General features: G+C 42.5%; 2 protein-coding genes across 4 annotated transcripts; one reads left to right on the top strand and one right to left on the bottom strand.

Annotated features, from left to right (window-relative positions):
• Nucleotides 1-1,186: 1,186 nt before the first annotated feature.
• Nucleotides 1,187-15,074, bottom strand: TMX2 (thioredoxin related transmembrane protein 2). 3 transcript variants are annotated; one of them, XM_069471430.1, is made up of 8 exons: nucleotides 14,851-15,074; nucleotides 3,878-3,938; nucleotides 3,499-3,612; nucleotides 3,112-3,188; nucleotides 2,773-2,879; nucleotides 2,519-2,584; nucleotides 2,297-2,447; nucleotides 1,187-1,774 (listed from the first exon to the last, which is right to left on the bottom strand). In XM_069471430.1, exons 1-8 carry the CDS (start codon nucleotides 15,037-15,039, stop codon nucleotides 1,628-1,630), a joined length of 912 nt encoding a protein of 303 aa, XP_069327531.1. In that variant the 5' UTR covers nucleotides 15,040-15,074; the 3' UTR covers nucleotides 1,187-1,627. The 3 variants fall into 3 exon arrangements, with proteins under 3 accessions (XP_069327531.1, XP_069327533.1, XP_069327532.1); XM_069471431.1 differs by having other exon boundaries at nucleotides 1,188-1,774; nucleotides 2,297-2,426; nucleotides 14,851-15,071; XM_069471432.1 differs by lacking the exon at nucleotides 3,499-3,612 and having other exon boundaries at nucleotides 2,297-2,426; nucleotides 14,851-15,073.
• A 378-nt stretch (nucleotides 15,075-15,452) lies between these two features.
• MED19 (mediator complex subunit 19) lies at nucleotides 15,453-22,244 on the top strand. The gene is made up of 5 exons (XM_069470030.1): nucleotides 15,453-15,702; nucleotides 20,321-20,577; nucleotides 20,744-20,840; nucleotides 21,154-21,248; nucleotides 21,442-22,244. The coding sequence occupies exons 1-5, from the start codon at nucleotides 15,486-15,488 to the stop codon at nucleotides 21,508-21,510; spliced, it is 735 nt and encodes a 244-aa protein (XP_069326131.1). The 5' UTR covers nucleotides 15,453-15,485; the 3' UTR covers nucleotides 21,511-22,244.
• Nucleotides 22,245-22,757: the final 513 nt, after the last annotated feature.

Below are 22,757 nucleotides of genomic sequence, written 5' to 3'. Positions count from 1 at the left end.
GCAACGCCCACGTGGCCTGGAGGCGGGACCTCCGGGCACTACCATTCTGCGCGCAGGGAGGGGGAGCGCTGGGCCAAACCATCCAGAGGGGACTAGGTAGGTCTGAAAGCAAACCTCGCTTCACCCACAGGCTTTTGTGTACCTACGCGTTGCGCTAAATGGTGTTAGCGCACCACAGCCCTCCCCGCAAACCCTACTCCCTGGGATCCACGAACTCATGCCAAACTAAATCTACGACCTAACTCCGTGCAGTCCGTACTCCAGGATCACGGAGGCTAGAGTTACCCCATTTGCTAATCCTGGGGATCAATGCTGGGGCATTTGGTGAAACAAAATAGGTTGACCTTTGACACTAAGAAAGAAAATGAGCAATTCCTCTGCAATTGCTTTTTTTTTTTCTTTTTTTTTGAGCTAGGGTCTCATTCTGTTGCCTAGGCTAGAGCAGTGGTCCCCAACCTTTTTGGCACCAGAGATCAGTTTCATGGAATACAATTTTTCCACGGACTGGGGATAGGAGGATGGTTTAGTGATGATTCAGGCACATTATCTTTATTGTGTAGTCAAACCTCTCTGCTAATGATAATCTGTATTTGCAGCCGTTCCCCAAAGCTAGCATCACTGCCTCAACTCCAGCTCATATCATCAGGTATTAGGTTCTCACAAGGAGCACTCAACCCAGATCCCTCATGTGCACAGTTTAACAGTAGGGTTCGAGCTCCTATGAGAATGGAATGCCACCGCTGAACTCACAGGAGGTGAAGCTCAGGCGGTGATGTGAGTGATGGGGAAAGGCTGTAAACACAGATGAAGCTTCCCTTGCTCACCCACCCATGGCTCACCTCCTGCTGTGCAGCCCAGTTCCTAACAGGCCAAGGATTGGTACTACGCAGGCTGCTTGGGGATTGGGGACCACAGGGCTAGAGCGTAGTGGCTTATCATAGCTCACTGCATCCTCTAACTCCTGGGCTGAAGCCATGCTCCTGCCTTGTAACAGGCTAACAGGCCAGACCCGCACCACCATACTTGTAGTCCCAGGATTTTTTTTCTTCTCCCTACATTGCTCAGGCTGGTCTGGAACTCCTGGCCTCAAGCAATCCTGCCTCGGCCTCCCAAAGTGCCTCTGGCTTTATACACAAGAGAAACACACCAAGGCACAATGAAAAGGAAATCCCAGTCTCTTTATTATGGAAAACCATCAACTGGGTGTGAGGAATAGATAGGAGGGTTAGTGAAACCCCAATTCAGTCCAGGGGCTTTCTCCTCTAGGTGACAACACACAAAGGAACATCTCAAGCCTCTGCTCCCCTTCCTCCAAATCCCCACAAAATAGGGGGATTGTCCAATACTGTCTTCAATGATAAAACTCTGAAATTAGGTTTCTCCTTAGGACCATCTCTTCCTCCAGCAAAACAGTTGGCCACAGCAGGGCAGGCCTTCCTGTAGGGTGCCTAACAATTCCCTGGATGCTGCTTTAAAATCAGAAGCGGTACCTTGCCCCATCCAAGAACAGCAAAACAAGGAAAATATAAATACAAGGCCAAGGCTTCAGGCTTGTGGTTTTAAAAGAAGCAAGGCATCAAAGGAGCCTGGAATTGACAAGAGAGGAAGCACTGACAAGGCGGGGATCCTATTTGTCCTTCTTGTTTTCCCCATCTGGCACTGTGGTGGGAGTTGGGGCCACAGGCTGCTCCTCGGGGATACTGTCTCCAGCCTTTGACAGCTTCTTGGCCCGTTGGTATAGCTCATTCAGGTTGAATTCTCGGATCACATTCTCCTGTACAAAAGAGATGCACACATCAGGATCTGGGGTGGGAAGGACAGTTTAGAGCCTAGGAAGTAAGAAGTATTTAGACAAAGTCTAGGAAAGAAGGGAGAAAGCAAAGGACAGAAACCTGCCCTCACCTAGCATTCCTCTTTTTTAGGTACCCAAAAAAGTCAAATAATATTTAAGTGCCCATGAAGTACCAATCACTGTGCCAAGAATTATACCTACATTATTTAATGTAGTCTGCAGAACAATCCTGTGAGCCAAGTGTTACTGTCTCCAATTTACCAACGAGGAACCTAATGCCTACAGACTGTATGTGCACCGGCCTTAGAGACTGAGGCTGAACTAAAAATTGTTCCCCAATACTAGAAGGTCTGGCATATAATATAAATTTGCTAAGTGAATAAATGAGGTCTCTCAAAGCTAGTGCGAAAGTGGCTGAGCTATGAATCAAACCAAGGATGGGCTCCAAAGCCCACTCACTATTCCATACCCTCCTCCAAACCACATGCCCATCCTTTCAGGTACCTCAGAGAAGGTCCAAGAGACAGCTCGTCCCTTCTTGTCAATCTGTGGTCGTCGCATTACTTCTTTGCCACCTTGGAACAGGATCAGGGTAGGGAGTTGCTTGGTGAGGGGGGATGTGCTCACTTTGTACCTACAGGGCCCAGAAAGGACTCTGTAAATGCACCTAAATACATCACTCAAAGTGATTCCCTGCTCAGACCCTCTGCCCAGGTCTTTACATACCGTGTACTAACATCAGTGTAGCGTCCAACGTCCACCTTCCCAAAATTTAGCCCTGTACAGTTGTATCTGAGAAGAATATATTATTTACCATACCAAAAGAAGAAAGAATGAATCAAAGGAAGTAGAAATGTAGATGTCTTGAGATGGGAGGGGAAAATGCCTTTGGTTGTCATGTGCAAAAATCAAGGCCAAAAACTGTGAGAGGGAATGCAAAGCATCTCAATTCCCATCATCCCTCCCTTTGCACTACTCACTTGAGGGAGAGGTCAGCATAGATAGGAGCAAATGATTGGCAGTCATTAGACCAATTGGCAAAGAACTCCACAATCCAAGTGACCCTCTTGTCCCGCTCCAGTTCCTCCTGCCACACACAGGGAAGAAAAGTGAGCTAGATCACTCAGTTTCCTGAGAAAGTTCATACCTTAGCATCTAATTACTTTTCCTGGCTCCCCCTCTCCCTCAGCTCCCATTATAAACCACAGAGCCTTTGGCTTCCATTGGGAAGCACTGCTGTTCCTCCTAGTGAGTAGAAAGCACAATTACAAAATCACCCAACAAGGATCCAAGAAACACAAGGGAGGAAGAGCACTCACGTCAATGGTTTTGTCATTGAAGTACTTGATGTATTCAGGGCCCATATACAGGGGCGGTTTGCAAGTCATCAGGAACACTAAACACAGAAAGATGTCAGAGGAAACACATAAGACCTGCTGGGGATTTACTTCCAAGCCAATTCAAGGATTTCAGCCACCAAAAAAAACACACTTGTGGACATATGTAGACCACTAACACATTCCCTTCCTCTAAAAATACAGTCTCTCTGTAGATTCTTATCATCTGAGCTACACACATAATTAATTAGGTACAAGATATGGAAGAAGGGTATGGAGAAACCTGTTTGGGATTGGAACTTGGTTCCCAAAATCAAGTCTTCATCAACATAGTCTTACAAAGAATCTGCAGAAAGGCAGTCTCCTCACCTATGCAGAGTGTGATATAAAGCAGGCCCATACGAATGTCCAGGCGGAAGAAAAGAATTGCGTTGGCCACTTTACTAAACATGAAGATGTTGCCTATGTGTTGCTCCACGGTGACTGAAACACAGAGATGTCACAGGTCAGGCTGGGCTGCACATTCCTAAATCCTATTCTTTGTCCCTCTTGGGGCACTTTGAAATGGGAGAGAGGGAGAGGGAGAGAGGGAGAAATGGGGAGAGGACAGAAGTCCAAGATCAAATTAAGCCTTGGCATGAATGTGAGACCAGTTCACCAAATGATGCCCCTCTCATAACATGAAGAAAAGCACCTCCAGAGGGCAGTAGACCTCACCCTGAGAGACTGACAACCAGGCAAAACTTACTGGATCTGCGATTTTTCATCATCACAATGGCACTGAGAAACATCAGTATCTCCACTTCTCTCTGGAACAGAATCAAAGTGACAGGAATGTAGTGAATAGAGCTGATCTGGATGAGCAAGGGAACCAAATATAAATTAAAAACCAAGAGATCCAAACTGGGAATGGTAACAATAAAAAATAACTGAAGTCAGCTAAGGTGTACTGGGATAAATACCAGCCAGAAGACCTAGGTTCAGGTTCTACCCCTGCCACAAACCAGCTGGTGTCCTTCAGCAAATCACTTAATCCCTGAGCTTTGGTTTCCTGGCCTGAATAGTATCTATTTTGAAATGCTACTGTGAGCATTAAAAGAGATAGTGGATTTAAAAAAAGGGTTGTAAAAAGTATGATATGGTATAAACCCCAAAGATATTATTACAATCAACTTGGTGTGACCCTGGTAAAATAAAACTTTTCTCGGGAAGCTTTCTCAGTAATAATCCATTAATACAATATCTGCCCATTTCATTTGTTTAGTTTTGCTTAAGTTAGTCATTCCTCTCCACCCAACATTCATAGTGATAATCCATGCACCTTTGACATAATTTGAGAGCTGAAGTGGGCTTTCAGAGCTCTCAAAGGCCCTTTTCAGGACTGTTGGCTTACAGTTCTTTCTCACCTTCTAGAATGTAAGCAACCAAGTGGCAAGAGAGACAGATAATAAACAGGACAAAGACACGAACAAGATAATTTCAAAGAGTAATGACTCATGAAAAAAAACAAGCATCATTTGAGAGAAAGCATGGGGTGGGAGGGAGACTACAGTTTAGATAGATACCCTTCTGTTTACAATACAGAGGGCCAACTCATTTCAGACAAACTAATCAACTGCGATTTATAGCTAGGAGTCAGGGACCTAGGTTTTTAGCCTCAATCTCCAACAAAATATTAGATTTGGATACACACATGTAAAGCAGGGGTGACAATGTGACAGACCTTAGTAAATATACCTGAAGCAGAAATTAGGAAGGGTTTTCATGAATGAAACTGGGTAGGTTAGAATTGGGACTTAACATTGTGGAAAGATGAATTTAAAAAGTGGACTGTGGTCAATCAGGAGACCAAATGTAGCACCAAAAGGAACATTCTCCAAAGACAGAAAATGGGTCTGTAGCAAAGACTGGCTATCTATACTCCAAATCTTATTTCCTTTTCTTATTGGGTACACGGTAGCTGGACTCTACCAGTCTTCTTGCACCCAGGTAGAACTCTGACTAGTGCTCCTGAATGGAATGTGAGTGGAAGTGACTTGCCACTTCTGGGCAAAGGCAATTAAAGAGTGTGTCCCTGCATTCCAACTTTCTTTTGCCAAGTATCCAGCTAGATGATGTTGGGATGACATAAGGCTATAAGTTGAAGATAGAATGAGACTGGATTCCAGAATGACTATACGAAGAGTCCCTTTGTTTGGTTGTTAGTTGTTTTAAGACTTTTTATTATGGAAAATTTCAAACATACACAAAAGTAGAGAGGATACGTTAATGAATCCCTGTTACCCAGCTTCGACATTAACCATCAGTTATATGTGCCCAGGAATTTATCCATTTCTTCTAGTCTTTCCAATTTACTAGCATATATTTGTTCATAATAATCTCCAATGATCCTCTGTATTTCTGTGGTATATCAATTTTATTTATCTTTTCAAAAGACCAACTTTTCATTGCTATTTTGTATTTTTATTTTAGTCTCTATTTAGTTCTACTCTGTTCTTTCCTTCCATTAATTTGTGTTTGGTTTGTTTGCTTTTCTAGTACCTTGAAGTACATCCTTAGATTGTTTATTTGAAATCTTTCTACTTTTCTTTTCCTCTTTTTTAGTTCAGATCTGATCCGGCAGGACTGAAATCTTTCTACTTTTTTGATATAGGCATTATTGCTATAAATTTCTCTTATCACTGTTTTTGCTATTTCCCACAGGTTTTAGTATGTTGTATAGGGAGACTTTTCCTTGTCAGTGTATCTATAGTGTTGGTTGGGTAGGATGCTATGCCTTTGATTCTGGGTGGGCACAATAGTGTATTCTCAGTAGGATTTCTTTGGCTGCAGTCAACTTTAGTGGTATCTTTGAGTTCCTCAGTGGCTTAGGCTATGGTTCATAGTGGAGACTGTGGTGAGGCTTTGCTAGGAATGGGAACACTAGGCAAATCAGCCTTTGCACATTAGTGGTTACAGTGGCAGATCACCAAGGCCAGTCCTTGGGCCTCCTGGTGACATAAATGGGCAACAACTGTGGTGGTGGGGTGCCCAGAAGAGCCAGTCCTCAGGCCCGCAGGTGGCATGCTTAGACACTGGCAGTGACAGTGGCAGGCAAGGCAGGCAGTTCCTCAGGCTCTTAGGTGGTACATGTGGCACCAGAGTTGGCAGTGTGGCAATGTACTAGCCCTCAGTCCCCAGGACTGAGTGTGTGGGCACCAGCGGTGGTGGAAGTAGGGTGGGTGGGCCTGGCACAAATTTTCAGTGAAACGGTACATGCCCACCAGATCCCCTACTACCTCCCACTTGACCAGAAATTCAACTGATAAAAACAAAATATTGGGTAAACATAGAAAACATTCAAGAAACTTTGGACAAATAATAGGGATTAATAAAGATCGCACTTTCTATTAATCCTAACTCATTATTCCTAACTCACTTATAAAACTCAGTCAGAAAAAGATAAGTTAAATATTTTTTATTCATGAAATACAGGTGGAAGTGTTGAATGAAAAAAAAACAGTATTCATTTTGAGTCCCTTTTTTTTGAGAAACTTAAAACAAATTCTAGCTATATAATTTCATCTGTAAACACTTCAGTGTGTATCTCTTACACATAAGAACTTTTAAAAGAGATGGGGTCTTGCAGTGCTGCCTGGGCTGCAGCACAGTGGCCACTCACAGGTGTGATCCTACTCCTGATCAGCACCATATTGATGCTGAACTTAGTGCAGACCCCTGATTGGCATAATGTACCGCAGCCCAGAATTCCTGCAATCAAGCGATCCTCCCACCTCATCCTCCCAAGTAACTAGGACTACAGGCATGCTCCACCATGCCCAGCAGGACTTTTTCTTTGAAACACAACCATGACACCATTATCACACTGTTATGCTGTGAAATATACAGTCACGTGCTACATAACAACTTTTCTGTCAATGAAAGACCACATATACAATGGTGGTCCCATTAAGATTATAATCCTTGGAATCTCTGGAGTGGTAAGAATGTCTTTTACATGCTGAGATGACTTGTGGCTGGTAGCCCCTAGCTGGCTTCAGGATGGGGGCTGGTCACAGGAAAGACCAAGGCATGATTAGAGTGGCGAAGGTTAATCCGCTCATCAACAGTCAATGATTTAATCAACCATACCTACATAATGAAGCTTCCATAAAAATCCAAAAGGACTCTAAGAGTCCTGGAGGTTCCAGGAGCTTCAGGATTGTTCCTAGGGGGTGGCATAGACAGAGAGAGCATGGAAGCTCTGCACTCCTTTCCACATAACCCTGCCCTGTGTATCTCTTCATCTGTATCCTTTCTAATATCCTTTATAATAAACTGGTAAATTTAAGTAGTATTTCCGTGAGTTCTATGGGTCACTCTAGCAAATTAGTAGAGCCCAAAGAGGGGGTAGTGGGAACCCCAATTTATGCCTGATCAGTCAGAAGTAGAGATGATAATCTATTTCTTGCAAATGGTGTCTGAAGTAGGGATAGTCTTGTGAGACTAAGCCCTCAACTTCTGGGATCTGAAGCCATCTCCAAATAGATAGTATTAGAATTGAATTGAATTAGAGGACATCCAGCTGGTGTCCGCTGTAGAAGTGATTAGTTGGTGAAATCCTCACACACTTCTTGATGACCAGTGGTCACAGGAAGTGTTCTGTGTTGTGAGATTATAGTAAGAGGACTGAGTTTGCTTTTTCCTACATCACATACATACTTAACACAATTAACAGTAATTCTTTACTATCATGTAATACTTGGTCCTTATTCCAATGATCCCAATTGTCTTTGATCCAAAATGTCTTTGTACAGCTGTTTGTTCAAATCAGGATCCAAGCAAGATTCAGATATTGCACTTGGTTCATATATTTCTTTAGTCTTCTTTAGTCTCTAATGGATACCTACTCTTCCTTTTTACCCTAGGTTATTTATCTGTTGAAGATGTTGAGTTTCGCACTGTCAGCTTTCCCACTTTCTGGATTTGGCTGCTTGCATACTCGTGGTGTGTTCTGATGAGGATGATCCTCTATCTCCATATTTCTGGTAAAGTGTAAAGATCAGGAGGTTTGAATACAATGAAATCCAAATTTTTGGCAAAAATTCATCATCAGTAGTACTAGGTATTCCCTACTGAATCACTTCAGAAGACACATTAACCTTTTATCTGATGGTTTAAGCACCCACAAATGATCATTGCCTAGATTTATTATTTCATTGGGGGTTGCTAAATACTGATTTTTAAATCTTATCATTTCTTCTCTGTTTATTAACTCAAATTCTTCTATTAAGAAATAAACATTCCGGCCGGGCGCGGTGGCTCACGCCTGTAATCCTAGCACTCTGGGAGGCCGAGGCGGGTGGATCGCTGGAGGTCAGGAGTTTGAAACCAGCCTGAACAAGAGTGAGACCCCGTCTCTACTAAAAATAGAAAGAAATTATATGGACAACTAAAATATATATATACAAAAAATTAGCCAGGCATGGTGGCGCATGCCTGTAGTCCCAGCTACTCGGGAGGCTGAGGCAGTAGGATCGCTTAAGCCCAGGAGTTTGAGGTTGCTGTGAGCTAGACTGACGCCACGGCACTCACTCTAGCCCGGGCAACAGAGTGAGACTCTGTCTCAAAAAAAAAAAAAGAAAGAAACATTCCTTTATCAATTATTTGTTTACTGTGAAAGATAGTATATACACATGAAAAGCAAAATAAATGTTTGATTCCTTCCTTTTATTTAATAAAATAGAAATAGGTAGGTCAGACATGGTGGCTTACACCTGTAATCCCAGCACACTGGGGGAGGCTAAGGTGGGAGGACCACTTGAGGCCAGGAATTTGAGACCAGCCTGGGCATATACAAAAAATTTTTTTAAATTAGCCAAGTGTGGTGGCTCACACTTGTAGTCCCAGCTACTTGGGAGACTGAGGCAGAAGGAATGCTTAAGCCTGGGAGTTTGAGGTTGCAGAGAGCTATGATGCCACTGCTCTCTAGCCTGGGCAACAGAGTGAGACTCTGTCCCAACAAAAAAAGGAAAAAAAAAAAAAAAAAAAAAAACCACAAGAAAAGAGAAGAGAGATGAAGAAAAAAAGAGTTACTTTTATTCTGTTAAGCCACTAAAATTTTAGGGTTTATCTGTTATTGCTGCTAATGTTATTTACCTTATTTCCTAACTTCCCAATCACCAAGGTAAATCAGTAAACCATACATTTTCCAAGAAAATGAAAACTGGCTATTAACCCTAAGTAGTTAAAAGAAATTCTATCAGAGTAATAATAAAATATGAAAACTTCTAGTATTTTGCATATTTTTAGATAAGAGTATATAAAGAAATGAATTGTATAAAAGGTCCCTTACATTTATTAAAATCCTTATTACTATCTACTTATATTTTTGGGTCCCATTTTCATTGAAGTGGTATAGAATATCAAATAAAAATAGGATCTTTTGAAATAGCATGGCTACATTTGAGCTAATTATTAATACCATATGGGAAAGGATAGAGGAAGCAGGAAAGAATAGTGGAAGGAAGAAAAAAGTAAGGGAGTGGGTCCTGGTACAGATCAAGACTCATTTTGGGTGCTGGAAAAAAGACAAATTCTGGATGATTCTCCTTCATCTGAACATAGATGTTGCCTGTAAGGGTGAAGGGAAAGCTTCCCCCCAACCCTATACGGGCTTGCAGAAAATGAATTTACAAAAGACCAATTGATAGGAGAAAAGGCAAAATTTATCAATGTGCATAGACACAAGCAGAGACAAAGAGACAAATACCACTGTTTGTCTCTTTATCCTTTCCAGATTTAAGATTAATAGGGGAAAAGCATTTGTATGATGAGTTTCAGGTATAGTAACTCTAGTGTACTTTGGTATGAATATGCATATCGTATGATTCTTTTTCTCCCACAAATAGTCTTTGTTTTTTCCTTTGTCTTCCTGTGCTGTTTTGTCTGTCATAAAGAGGGGTACCCGAGATTAGAACATGTGCCTAAAGTCCTTATCAGCCCATTGTTCAAGCAAGTTTCCCACAGACTGGTGAGTTTTACTGTTCTCACCAGGTTCCCCTCTCATCTTGTTTCATATCCCTGAGAGCTTGACTTATGAAAAAATAGGAGCACTCTCTATTGGTCTGTGCCACCTGAGGGGTGTGATTTTCAGATCAAGTCCAGTGGCCAGTGGCTAAATGAATTACTATAATTTTATAGTGACCTGTGATTCTATTTTGATCAAGTGTTTTAAACCTTAAATATGTGACAAACTTCCCAAAATCAAAATGCTAAATTCTTTTTGACCTCAAACTAACTTTTGGACATTCCCAAAGTGCCCATGAAAATTCAAGAAAGACACGTTAGGCTTATTTGGTATGTTAAATGATATGGGAAACATCGTCAAATAAGAAATGATGTTTAACCTTTTCTTTCAAGTTATACTTGTATGGATATTTATCAATATGTGTTCCAAAACTGTATGAGATTCCTAAAGATTTGCTATGTCTTGATATATGTTATCAGTCATAATTATGTCTACTATATTAAATTGTTGTAGGCCAGAGAAAATAACCAAATTTCCCTGTCAATTACGTCTTTAATCATGGCCATTTAGAGTCTTGTTGAACACAGTTAACTGCTATATTCTGATGCTTTCTTTTCTGGAAACTCTCTGCAAATCCTAAAGTGTTGTGTTTTCAAGGAGGTTCAGGGAAAGGATGGAAAGAACTCTGACAAATACAGGTTTCTGGTAACTTTGAGATTACATCATTGAACTGGGCAAAAATTTCCAGAATTCTAAAAAAAAAAAAAAAAAAAACCAAAAACTGGACTCATAAAATTGCTAACTTACCATCAAGCAAAACAAGTTTTAATTACATGGGGCTGAACTGATGAAGGACTAAAATGATTTATTACTTTTTTTGTTTGAAACACTGCTGATTCATTTTGTTTTCAAGAGTTTAAAAAAAAAAAACACCTTTCTTGCAAGCTATTTATAGCTTACAGCAATTGGGTAAAGTATACTTTTGTAAACAGAATTGAAATATTTACCTTTCTCTCTACCTGATCCCTCCAGAATTTAAAAACTATTCATAAGTATTCTTATTTTACAACAATATAATCATTTGCACAAGTTCAATAAGAATCTGTTTTCTTTTATAATAGGACACAATTAAAGACACTGGTTATTCTGTCAAGGCTTTGACTGGAATGTCATATTTTCAGATATGACCAGACAGCTTTAAGGAACTGAAGTTGACATTATAAAGCCAATAGAAGCCCTTGGAAAAACTGGCCTCATGCCCTAAATTCATGGTTCACATGGTTGCTTTGCTGTGAGTAAAGAATGTTACTTTCTGACAAGCCAAGGAACCTCAAGGTATTTAGGGGACCTCAAGAAGAGAGGAATTCATCCCATTCGTACAGGTATTATAGACACAGTCTGAGGATGAGTTAACTGCTTGGCTTAGCTTCTTAACCCCAAGAGGCTCTTAAAAGTCTAATCTGAGGGCCGGGCGCGGTGGCTCACGCCTGTAATCCTAGCACTCTGGGAGGCCGAGGTGGGCGGATCGTTTGAGCTCAGAAGTTCGAGACCAGCCTGAGCAAGAGCGAGACCCCATCTCTACTAAAAATAGAAAGAAATTATATGGACAGCTAAAAATATACATAGAAAAAAAAATTAGCCGGGCATGGTGGTGCATGCCTGTAGTCCCAGCTACTCGGGAGGCTGAGACAGGAGGATCACTTGAGCTCAGGAGTTTGAGGTTGCTGTGAGATAGGCTAACGCCACGGCACTCACTCTAGCCTGGGCAACAGAGTGAGACTCTGTCTCAAAAAAAAAAAAAAAAAAAAAAAGTCTAATCTGAGATTCCTTATGCAAAGCTCCAGCAAAGCCAACTTAAAAGAGCCTGTATGGGCCGGGCACGGTGGCTCACGCCTATAATCCATAATCCTAGCACTCTGGGAGGCCGAGGCGGAAGGATCGCTTGAGGTCAGGAGTTCGAGACCAGCCTGAGCAAGAGTGAGACCCCCGTCTCTACTAAAAACAGAAAGAAATTATATGGACAACTAAAAATATATATAGAAAAAATTAGGGCCGGGCGCGGTGGCTCACGCCTGTAATCCTAGCTCTCTGGGAGGCCGAGGTGGGCGGATCCTTTGAACTCAGGAGTTCGAGACCAGCCTGAGCAAGAGCGAGACCCCATCTCTACTAAAAATAGAAAGAAATTATATGGACAACTAAAATATATATATACAAAAAATTAGCCGGGCATGGTGGCACATGCCTGTAGTCCCAGCTACTCGGGAGGCTGAGGCAGGAGGATCGCTTAAGCCCAGGAGTTTGAGGTTGCTGTGAGCTGGGCTGACGCCACGGCACTCACTCTAGCCTGGGCAACAGAGTGAGACTCTGTCTCAAAAAAAAAAAAAAAAAAAAAAAAAGCCTGTATGATAAATCACTATTCTTGCTAAACTTATGTAAAATCAGGCCAAAATCTAAACTTATTTTGCAAATAAACTGGTCTTACTATGATTTATCTTTGGTAGAAATGGGAGACTGGAGAGAGAAAAATTATGTTTCAGAAGAAAACTATAGTGTACCTGTTATGAGATTCTAGCCCTGTCCATTGATTTTTTTTTTCATTTTTTTATACCCAGTGTCCATTGTTTTTGACCAAATCCTAAATTTTTAGTTTCCTCTGTGACTCTCCAGACTAACATTTTCAATTTTTCACCCACCCTTCTGACTTGGAATCACTAAAAATTAGAATTGCCTTTTTCCTAAGGCCCTACAGGCTGAAGCTAGTCAACTGGATTTAAAAAGAAAAAATCACCGCAACAGCTTGTATTTGAAAACTTTACACACAACCTACTTTCTACAAAAACCTGTCAGATTATCACAAATCTTCCCAAATGACTGCCTTTCAGGCTCTAAAGAAACTAGTTTATAGACTATTGCAAACATCAACCTTTGTTTTTCCTGTTTCCATAGAAATGCCTCTTCAATATTAAAGATCTGTTTGCCTACATCATATATTGAAGCCTAGCTTGGAGCGCTCATCTACAATGCCATCTCCTGAAATGAGACACAACTGTTTTAACTGGACTGGCCTGTCCCCCAAAATGAGAGATGATTTAATGGGATCCTTTGCCATTCGATTACTACCCAATTTCTCTCTCCACTGCTACCAACTCAGCTTATAGCGTGCAAAACTTCTAGGGAAGTTTCAGAGGAAATGAAGACACTAAGGAATTTCACCCCCAAATATGGTACCCTGGTATGCTGATTATTTTAAAGTAAGGCCCTTGGAGGGCCAGCAGACACTGGAAGAAGTTTTACTCTGACGATACCTTATCTGCTTAATGTCCAGACCTGCCAAAGAAGCAAATGATTATTTCTGGTCCTTTCCCCGAGTTTTCATTATCTTAACTGATATTGTAGGAAAAAAAGACTTGAAGCCTGTTAACACACCTGGTCAGACTTTTGTCACAACAAACCCTTGTCCACTTTGTGAACACAACAGACTTTGTCCCAGGCCATTCATTGTATACTCTCCAAGCCCATTGAATCCCCTTAAAAATCATTTACTATCCCCCTTAAAATCAACCCCATTTCCCTTACCCTATGAAGAAGGGTGTATAAGCATCTGTACCCCATTGGGTTATTTGGCAATCATTCTCCCGCAATGCTCTCCTGCTATGCACGTTAAAACAAAATTTGTATGACTTTCTCCTATTAAACCTGCCTTTTGTCAGTCGATTTTTCACGAACCTTTAGATGGCAAGGGGAAGCTTTCCCTTGGCCCCTACATGCTATATAGGAGAGGGCATAAAGCTTCAACTTATTTATTTGTTTTTTTTTTAGCAGTCCCTTCACTCCTACTGAGAAAGCACAGCAAGAAGCTTGGTACAGATTTCTTTACAATGTATTTTTTACAATTCCTTTTCAATAGGCCTCAAAGTTTTATTCATTTTTGCATCCTCAGGATCCAGCATAGTGCCTAGAATGTGCACTCTGGAAATGTTTACTGAATTAAGAAATGGCTGAAACAGTGTGCAGGTACTACGGCCAGAAAAATAGTTTCAAGTCTCAGTCACTCACTAGTGTGACCTTGGGCAAGTCGCCGTACCACGCCGAGATCAATTTCTTCTTCAATAAAACAGAAATACTACTACTTGCCTTGTCTACCTCATTGGCTCCTCAGAAGGCGTCACAAAATGAGCAGCACTGAAAAACATTGTACGTGTGTGGAGTTTTAACAGGGCTGCTGACTAGTACGAACGGTGAGATGGAGAAAAAGCCTGAACTGAACAGTCAGAAGGCCTTGCTTGGGCAGTCGTGCAGGGCAACGACTAACATGCTCCCTATTTTCCCATCTTAAACACGAAGGTTTAGACTCGATGACGGTAATGATAAGGAAAACCCCCATTTATTACTTGGCACAGCAGCCACCTGAGACCCCACCTCTCAGACCACCCCAACTTAATAAAAGTGGGAAAAGTTGGGTAGACGGGGCTCAGAATTTGGTGGCGAATAAACCTTGATTCTCCGACTCTCCGTGTGCCGCTCGGTTTGTCCTAGGGACCACCCGCTGTAACACTTGCTGTAACAGTCAGACCCTACACTCTAACAATCCGCTACACGCCAGGAACCTCTGGTGTCCCCAGAAAGGTAAATCCTGGGGTTGGGAGATGCACCCGCAGGGGCAGGGGCAGGGACAGTCAAGGTCGCGGGGTGCTAAGACCCGGGGCGCTTACCCAGTCAAAGTCACAAGGGTTGCCGTCTTCGCGTTGGGTGGGGAGACCGTGGCAGAGCGGCGGCAGTTTCCTCACAAGTAGGAAGGCAGCAGAGAGCAGGGCAGACAGAAGGTAGTAAGGTCGAGCTAGCCATCGTGAAAGTCGCGGGACCGAATACACCAGAGCAATTAAAGGTGCCAGGACCGCCATTTTTCTGGCCCTAGCGGCGCCCGCCGCTCACGGCGTCAGTAGGTCTGATCCCGCCTCCCCTACCATTGAGTCCTCTATTGGGCCAAAGCTCGAATGCACCGCCTCTGGACCCGGAAGTGGATCTCTAGACGCTATGGAAGGTCAGAACTGAAAAAGGGATTTGATATTTTATTGGTCAGTCTAGCTGTCGCATTTCCCACCTAAGTCATTTTATTGGATATGCGACTGAGGCGAGCAGAGACCTCAAAGAAATTAATAAGGTTAGACAGCACTTCCTGAACGTTCTCAGAAAGCGACGGAAGTAGCTGCCAGAACAAGGCAGGCGGGGCCTGAGAAATCCAATGATAAGCGGCTCCTAGAGAAAGAGGGCGGTATCCCGTGGAAGGGTTGTCCAATGAAAATCATCAACACCGAGACATCGAAGCAGCGCCGGGGCGGAGAGGACGATGGAGAATTTCACAGCACTGTTCGGGGCTCAGGCTGACCCACCACCGCCCCCAACCGCACTTGGCTTCGGACCAGGAAAGCCTCCACCCCCGCCTCCGCCTCCTCCGGGCGGAGGACCCGGCACGGCCCCGGCCCCCACCGCGGCCACGGCTCCTCCCGGCGGGGACAAGTCAGGAGCTGGTTGTGGCCCCTTCTACCTAATGAGAGAGCTGCCAGGTGAGTACTCGGCCTAGCGGAAGCCAGCCAATCGGATCATAGAGAGGAGGTGGTGGGCGTGGCTATCAGGCCGCTGGTGGAGGTGCGAGGTAACTTGGGCAACACACACCGGGACCGTTGAACTCAAAGTTGGAAGGGCTGTTAGAAAGCCCAAGGGATGACTTGAATTCATGGGATGAATTGAGGGTGGGTGGGTATGCACTATCTTTGACCATCTTTCGCGCCGTATCCGGGCTCTGTCCCTGACACTGATTATGGCTCCCTAAAAAATAATCCAGGGTTTGAGTCTGGAACTCGAGAAGCCTGATTTATTTATACCATCCCTGAGGACCCAAAGTTTTAGTTTCAAGTCTACCACAAACTTGCTGTTGGTTTGGAGCAAGTTGCCCTTCTCAGGGTCTTGGTGTTTCCACGTTTGTTCAAAGAAGGACTTAGAAGTGAACTAAACTCTTGAATTCAAAAAATTATTTTGTTGCACACCTACTATGTACAAAGCACTGTTTTAAATGCTGGAGATACAGCTGTAAACAAAACTGACCAGAGCTTTGCCTGTTTTGGAGTTCACATGTCAGTGAAGGAGGCAAAGTGTAAACAAAATGATATCAGATAATGGTCAATGCTAGGAGGAGAAAACACGATAAAGAATTAAGCGGATAGAATGACTTCAGCTAGAGTGATTAGAGAAGTCCTCTCTGAGTTGATAGCAGTTGCACTAACACATGAGCAGAGACAAAGAGCCAGCCATGTATGGACAGGAGTGAGAGATAATTTTCAATACAAGAAATGAAGTTAGAAGCCCTGATGTGCGAAAAAGCTTGGAATATCCAAGGGACAGAAGACTTATCGGTCTCCAGTGAAGTGAACAAAGGGGAAGAGTAGTGGGAAAGTTAGGTGGAGACCTTTATAAAGCAATAAAGGCATTCAAATCCTGAGCTCAAAGGAAAGCTATTTTAACGTGGGAGTAACATGATCAAATTTATTTATTTTTAATCATCCAAACAGCTACGTGAAGAATGAAAGGTAGGGAAATCAGTCAGAAGTTGCTGCTCAGTAGTCCAGGAAAGAGATAATGGTTTGGACCAGCACATAGCAAGGGAGAAAAGAAATGAAGGGATGCAGGATAAATGTTAGAGGTAGGCCTGGTGAGGTGGTTCACGCCTGTAATCCCAGCACTTTGGGAGACTGAGGTGGGCGGATTGTGTGGAGTCAGGAGTTCAAGACCACCCTGAGCAAGAGCAAGACCCCATCTCTACAAAAATAGAAAAATTAGCTGGACATGGTGTCGCTCATCTACAGTCCCAGCTACTTGGGAGGCTGGTGCAGGAGGATCGCTTGAAGCCAGGAGTTTGAGGTTGCTATGAGCTAGGCTAACGCCATTGCACTCCAGCCTGGGTAACAGAGAGAGACTCTGTCTCAAAAAAAAAAAAAAAAAAACCCAAGAACTTTAGAGGTAGAGCCAACAGGAATGAATAATTGAATATAGAAGTGAGGGAGAGAGAGTAATTGAGGATGACTTGTAAATTTGGGGCTTGATTAATTGGCTGTGTGGTAGTACTGAGACTTGGAAGATGAGGAAGGAACAAGTTTGAAAAGATGGAAATCAAGAGTTGTTTTGGACATGTTAAGTCTCTAAGATGCCTTTCATTTCATCCCAACTGTTATTGCCACATCATGACTTAAGGGAAATAATAAGAAATAATTGGTATGGTACTTTGAAGTTCACAACACACTTATATGTTATAGTATTTAATGCCTAGAATAGCCCTTTGAGGTAGGTATTGTTATCTCCATTTTATAGTTGAAAACCTGAAGCATAGAGAGGTTGACTTTCATTTGGTTAGTTAGTGGTTGATGTCCACCAGCAGTTTCTAGAGAAAAGATTAAAATCTTTTTTTTTTTTTTTTTTTTTGAGACAGAGTCTGACTCTGTTGCCGGGGCTAGAGTGCCATGCCATGGCGTCAGCCCAGCTCATAGCAACCTCAAACTCCTGGGCTCAAGTGATCCTCCTGCCTCAGCCTCCCTAGTAGCTGGGACTACAGGCATGTGTCACCATGCCTGGCTAACTTTTTCTATATATTTTTAGTTGTCCGGTTAATTTCTTTCTATTTTTTAGTAGAGACAGGATCTCGCTCTTGCTCATGCTGGTCTCGAACTCCTGACCTCGAGTGATCTTCCCACCTCAGCCTCCCAGAGTGCTAGGATTACAGGCGTGAGCCACCGCGCCCTGCCAAGATTAAAATCTTTCTTTTGCCTTACATATTCTGATTGTACCTATTTGTATCAGTTAGTTGACAGATACCGAATACCTGTTCTAGGAAATGCTGGGTATATGAGGAAGGTGAGAAGGGGAGAGAGATTAACAAGCCTAGTCCTTGGTTTTTTAAGGAGCTTAGTTAGGGTTATAAAATTTGTAGTTTAAGAACAGTGACTGTATATTTTTGTCAACTCGTCTCATTCCTTTGTGTCATGCCTCACATAACTAACTATATCTCAGCAAACAATATTAAGAACTACCTGATGGTTGTCAAAATGTGTTGTTATCCAAAATGACAGCAAGAATAAGATGTCACTTGAGGTGGACCTTGAAGAATTCATATTGGTGAAGAAAATTAGGAAGAATTTTCCAAGAAGGAAACAATGAGAGGGGTGTTTTCTTTTCTTTTTTTTTTTTTTTTTTTTGCGTGACAGAGTCTCACTCTCCACTGAGCTAGACTGCAGTGACACAATCATAGCTCACTGCAACCTGAAACTCTTGGGCTCAAGCATTCCTTCCGCCTCAGCCTCCTGAGTGGCCAAGACTATAGGCACACACCACCACACCCAGCTAATTTTTTAAATTTTTTGTAGAGACAGGGTCTCGCTATTGTTGCCCAGGCTGGTCTTGAACTCTTCGCCTCAAGCAGTCCTCCTGCCTCGGCCTCCCAAAGTGCTGGGATTACAGGTGTGAGCCACTGTGCCCACCCCTAGGAGTACTGCTTTCTAAAATATCTGAGAATGTGGATGCCATGGATTGAAATAGAGAAGCCATGAGTGATATAGGCAAGATTGGAATTTCAAAAAAAAAAAAAATTGAATCTTTATGGAATTAAGAAGTTGGGAATGCAAGATTCATTTTCAGGAGAGGAGTCAAGGCTGGGGAGATAGATTTATAAGTCATCTTCATAGAACTAATAGTTAAAACAGGAAGTTTGAATTTTAAATTCAGCTGATTAGTAAAAATCAAAAAAACCCAGGAAATTGAACTCTTAATTTAAACTTTAGAAAAAGCACACAGTGTCTTCTAACCTGAACCTTAGCATGACCACCTGGAAAGAGGAAAACTAGCAGAGAGGGAAAAAATCAGAAGACTATGATGTTAGGAGGCAGTGCCCAGAGTTGTGAGGAGAGATACGGTGACACTGTTCTCCTGCCACTATAGACCAGTCTTCTGAGGTGTTTGGCAGTAAAAGGAGGGAAAAGATGGAGTAAGGCATGGAGGTATAGAGGAAAAGTACCTTGTTTATTTAGTAAATATTTATTGAGTACATAGTATGTGCACTGTGCTGGGCACTAGCAATTCTAAATGAACAAGACGTTGTCTCTGCCCTCAAGGAGTTCACAGTCAGAACCTGAGTTTTCCCAAGTGAATGATTATAAACAAGCCACTTCTGTCACTTGTATCCTGTGTGTCCATCGTAATTACAGATGAAGTTGTAGTTAGGTATTTCTACCCTTGCCACTGGGTCCTTATTAAGTTACTAATTTATATTCTTTGAGAAAAGTCAGCCATGCAGTATTTATATGGATAATGCCTTGCATGTATGTAATACTTTATACTTTTCAATATGTTTTCATGTGAGCCTTGAAAAAAAAAATGAAGTGTACTTAAGATAGCTATTATTCCATTCCACAGATAAGAGGAAACTAAGGCATGAAGGACAACCAGGATTAGAATTCTAGTTGCCCAACTTCTAATCAAACATTTCTTCCTTCTAGGCAAAGCATTATACTCAGTATCATGAGGAAGAATAAAGATGTTGGTAACAAAAATGGTAGCTAGAAAAATCTCCTGGCTCTTTTTCTATGTAAAGGTGTGATTAGTATTTCTTGCTAGTAAAAAAAAAAAAAGAGAGAGAGAGAGAGAAGTCATTGACAAGACCCTTAAGCCACTGGGTCACATTCTGGCCTTTAGCATGGGTATAGCTGAGCTGTGAGGTACTGCTTATCCTGATTGTATCAAAGAATATAATTTCTCACTAGTACATGTTATGAAAAGCACCCAGAACAGCATGAAGTAAACATCGTGTAAGTTATTATTCTGGTTAATCCAAGGAGAGTGGAGTGTTTCTCCATTGGGCTAGAGCAGTTTCCATTTCTGCCCTATTTGGATTTTTGCCTATTTTTTTCCCTTCTCATTGCAGCCTACCATTCTATACTATTTTTAATGTTTATTTTATGTTATTTTCTTTTGCTCTATTTCTTACTTTAAATTAAAAAATTTTAAATTCTCATTTAAAAGATTCCTTATTTAGGTTAAAATATAGTCCTTAACTTTCCTTCCATGTCAATGACCAAAAAAAAATCTCAAAAATCTCTACTTTTAGGACTAATCTTTTTTTATTTTTACTGTGTTCTCTAGGTAGCACAGAGCTGACAGGCAGCACCAATCTGATCACACACTACAACCTGGAACATGCCTATAACAAATTCTGTGGGAAAAAGGTGAAGGAGAAACTAAGTAACTTCCTGCCTGACCTGCCAGGGATGATTGATCTGCCTGGTTCCCATGATAACAGCAGCCTCCGCTCTCTCATTGAGAAGCCCCCTATTCTTGGTGGCTCTTTCAATCCTATCACAGGGACCATGCTGGCTGGCTTCCGCCTCCACACTGGACCGGTGAGTCCCCTCTTGGGGAGGAAGAAGGCAAATGGGGAGGCCTAAAAGGCATGGAAGCGGGTTTTCTGTCCAAGTCTGTTCCTTCATAACTTACTGAGCAGAACAAATGATGGGAGCAGGGTATTTCCTCCCTCTACTCACCCAGACCTTCCTTTGATTCCTTCAGTTGCCTGAGCAGTGTCGTCTGATGCATATTCAGCCTCCCAAGAAGAAGAATAAGCACAAGCACAAACAGAGCCGTACTCAGGATCCTGTCCCCCCAGGTAAGAAGTGGTTCTATTCAGAGCAAAAAAACCTGACCTTCAGAATCTGATTTGACCTTCCACAGTTACACCCAGTTAAGTTCCTTACAGAGCCCTGGACTCCCAAATTCTCCCGAGTAAGAAACCGGTATACTGCACAGTCTCTTGGGCAAGTAGGGACTTGGGACAGGGGCTCTAGCAGTGCCTCCATATCCTTTCTGGCCATTTGAAAAAAGCCATTTCCCCTGACTTGGGGTTTTCCTGTAGTCTTCAGAGTTCATAGCAGTAGAGGATTTGAGCTCTACAGGTGATAGGCACCTAATGTCTCCTACAGAAACACCATCTGATTCGGATCACAAGAAGAAGAAAAAGAAAAAAGAAGAGGATCCTGATCGGAAAAGGAAGAAGAAAGAGAAGAAGAAAAAGAAGGTAGAGTAGGGGCCTGTTGCCACAGCCCAGTGAATTTCCCTACATCTTACCCCTGTCCTAAGTAGGGTCCTTTGCCTCGAGATGGACCAAAGACTGAAAACCCAGGGCAGGTTGCAGGTTTTTCCTGTACAGCCTAGTCAAGGCCAAGGCTAGTTCCTAGTTGTTCTTACCCCTCTTTCTTTGTCTCCCCCAGAACCGACATAGTCCAGACCACCCGGGTATGGGCAGCTCCCAGGCCAGCAGCAGCAGCAGCCTACGCTAACAGGACCACTAGACTCTCAGGCAGGATGGCTTTTCCTGCTGTACTGAATTGAACCTGCTGTGAAAAGCTGCCTTCCAGGCTCTTGGACACTGCCTTGGGAGCATCCTGCAGTTGGAACAGAGACCAGCTCCTGCTATACGCTCTGTTGAGATTAAGACATTAAGAGAGACAAGGGCCATGCTTTTGTAAGGCTCAGCCCAGTTGGCTTTTTCGTGGACATCTCTTCCTCTCCCCCAGGAAGCTTTTCCTCTTTTGTGCAATTTGTCTGATTTAGGACTTGATCTGTTAGGTTTTTCTCTTTAAAAAAAAAAAAAAAAAATTGCATTTATCAAACTGGCTGAAGCGTCACTGCCCATATTAAGAGGTAAGTGCCTCTTAGGGTTTAAGAGGGTTTAAGACGAGGCATTGCCAAGATCTGAGGGGATTTGGATCTTACTTTCGTATTATCTCAGGCAGGGAAACAACAAAAATGAAATTGGGGAACGTGGTCCAAATTTGAGGCAGAGTTTACTAGTACTTCTCCAGAGCAGACAAATAACACTCTGCCCATAATGTTGAGAACCAAGCACCTGATGTTCAGGCTCTGTCTGAAGAGCTGATTCATGCAGGGCTCAACTGTGTGTTCTAGGTCAATTTTGTGTTCAAACAAAATAGCCAACTGAAAAAGCACCATGAATCACTAAGTGTTTTTCAACAAGATTGCTTCTTAGGTCAGAAGCCTGTGATCTTTTGAAATGAATCTCTGGTAAGCAAAGGTAAATGCTACTTCTCTTGTCTTTTTCAGAACTTTTTACCTGCTTCATTCCTTAGTTAAGACAATGAAATTATTTGGCTGATGTGAAAACATTTCTAAGCTTCTACCAGCAACATAGCCACATGTGGTGGTGTGCACTGGTATTGTCAGCTACTCAGAAGGCTGAGACAGGAGGATCACTTGAGCCCAGGAGTTTGAGGTTGCAGTGAGCCATGAGGATGCCACTGTACTCTAGCCTGGGAAACAAAGCGGGACCCTGCCTCAAAATAAAATAAGACAGCAACAAAAAAGGTAGCCTTAACTATCAAAATGTAAAATAAATCCCTTTAGTTTTTGCAACTGGCTAGGTAAGTGAAAACATCCATGAGAAAACCTGAACTAATGTAATCTGACAAAATTTAACACAGAACAGTTAAGAATCTGTTGCTTTGAGCCAAAGTTGTGCCGTGAGTGGGTGGAGAACCACTCATTCAACTTGTTTTAATCTAGGATT

The sequence above is a fragment of the Eulemur rufifrons genome, chromosome 6 (genome assembly GCF_041146395.1).
Source record: "Eulemur rufifrons isolate Redbay chromosome 6, OSU_ERuf_1, whole genome shotgun sequence".
Taxonomy (NCBI): Eukaryota; Metazoa; Chordata; class Mammalia; order Primates; family Lemuridae; genus Eulemur; species Eulemur rufifrons.
The sequence above is the reverse complement of the archived record's forward strand: the minus strand, read 5'-3'. Positions and strand labels throughout refer to the sequence as shown.

Excerpts from the sequence above, each read along its gene's own strand:
- TMX2 (XM_069471430.1), bottom strand. The coding sequence starts at position 15,039 with ATGGCGGTCCTGGCACCTTTAATTGCTCTGGTGTATTCGGTCCCGCGA. Across the intron at positions 3,613-3,877 it reads GATGAAAAATCGCAGATCCA|TCACCGTGGAGCAACACATA; the intron begins GTAAGTTTTGCC and ends TCTGTGTTTCAG. Across the intron at positions 1,775-2,296 it reads TCTCTTGGACCTTCTCTGAG|GAGAATGTGATCCGAGAATT; the intron begins GTACCTGAAAGG and ends TCTTTTGTACAG.
- MED19 (XM_069470030.1), top strand. The coding sequence starts at position 15,486 with ATGGAGAATTTCACAGCACTGTTCGGGGCTCAGGCTGACCCACCACCG. Across the intron at positions 15,703-20,320 it reads CCTAATGAGAGAGCTGCCAG|GTAGCACAGAGCTGACAGGC; the intron begins GTGAGTACTCGG and ends TGTGTTCTCTAG. Across the intron at positions 20,841-21,153 it reads TCAGGATCCTGTCCCCCCAG|AAACACCATCTGATTCGGAT; the intron begins GTAAGAAGTGGT and ends TGTCTCCTACAG.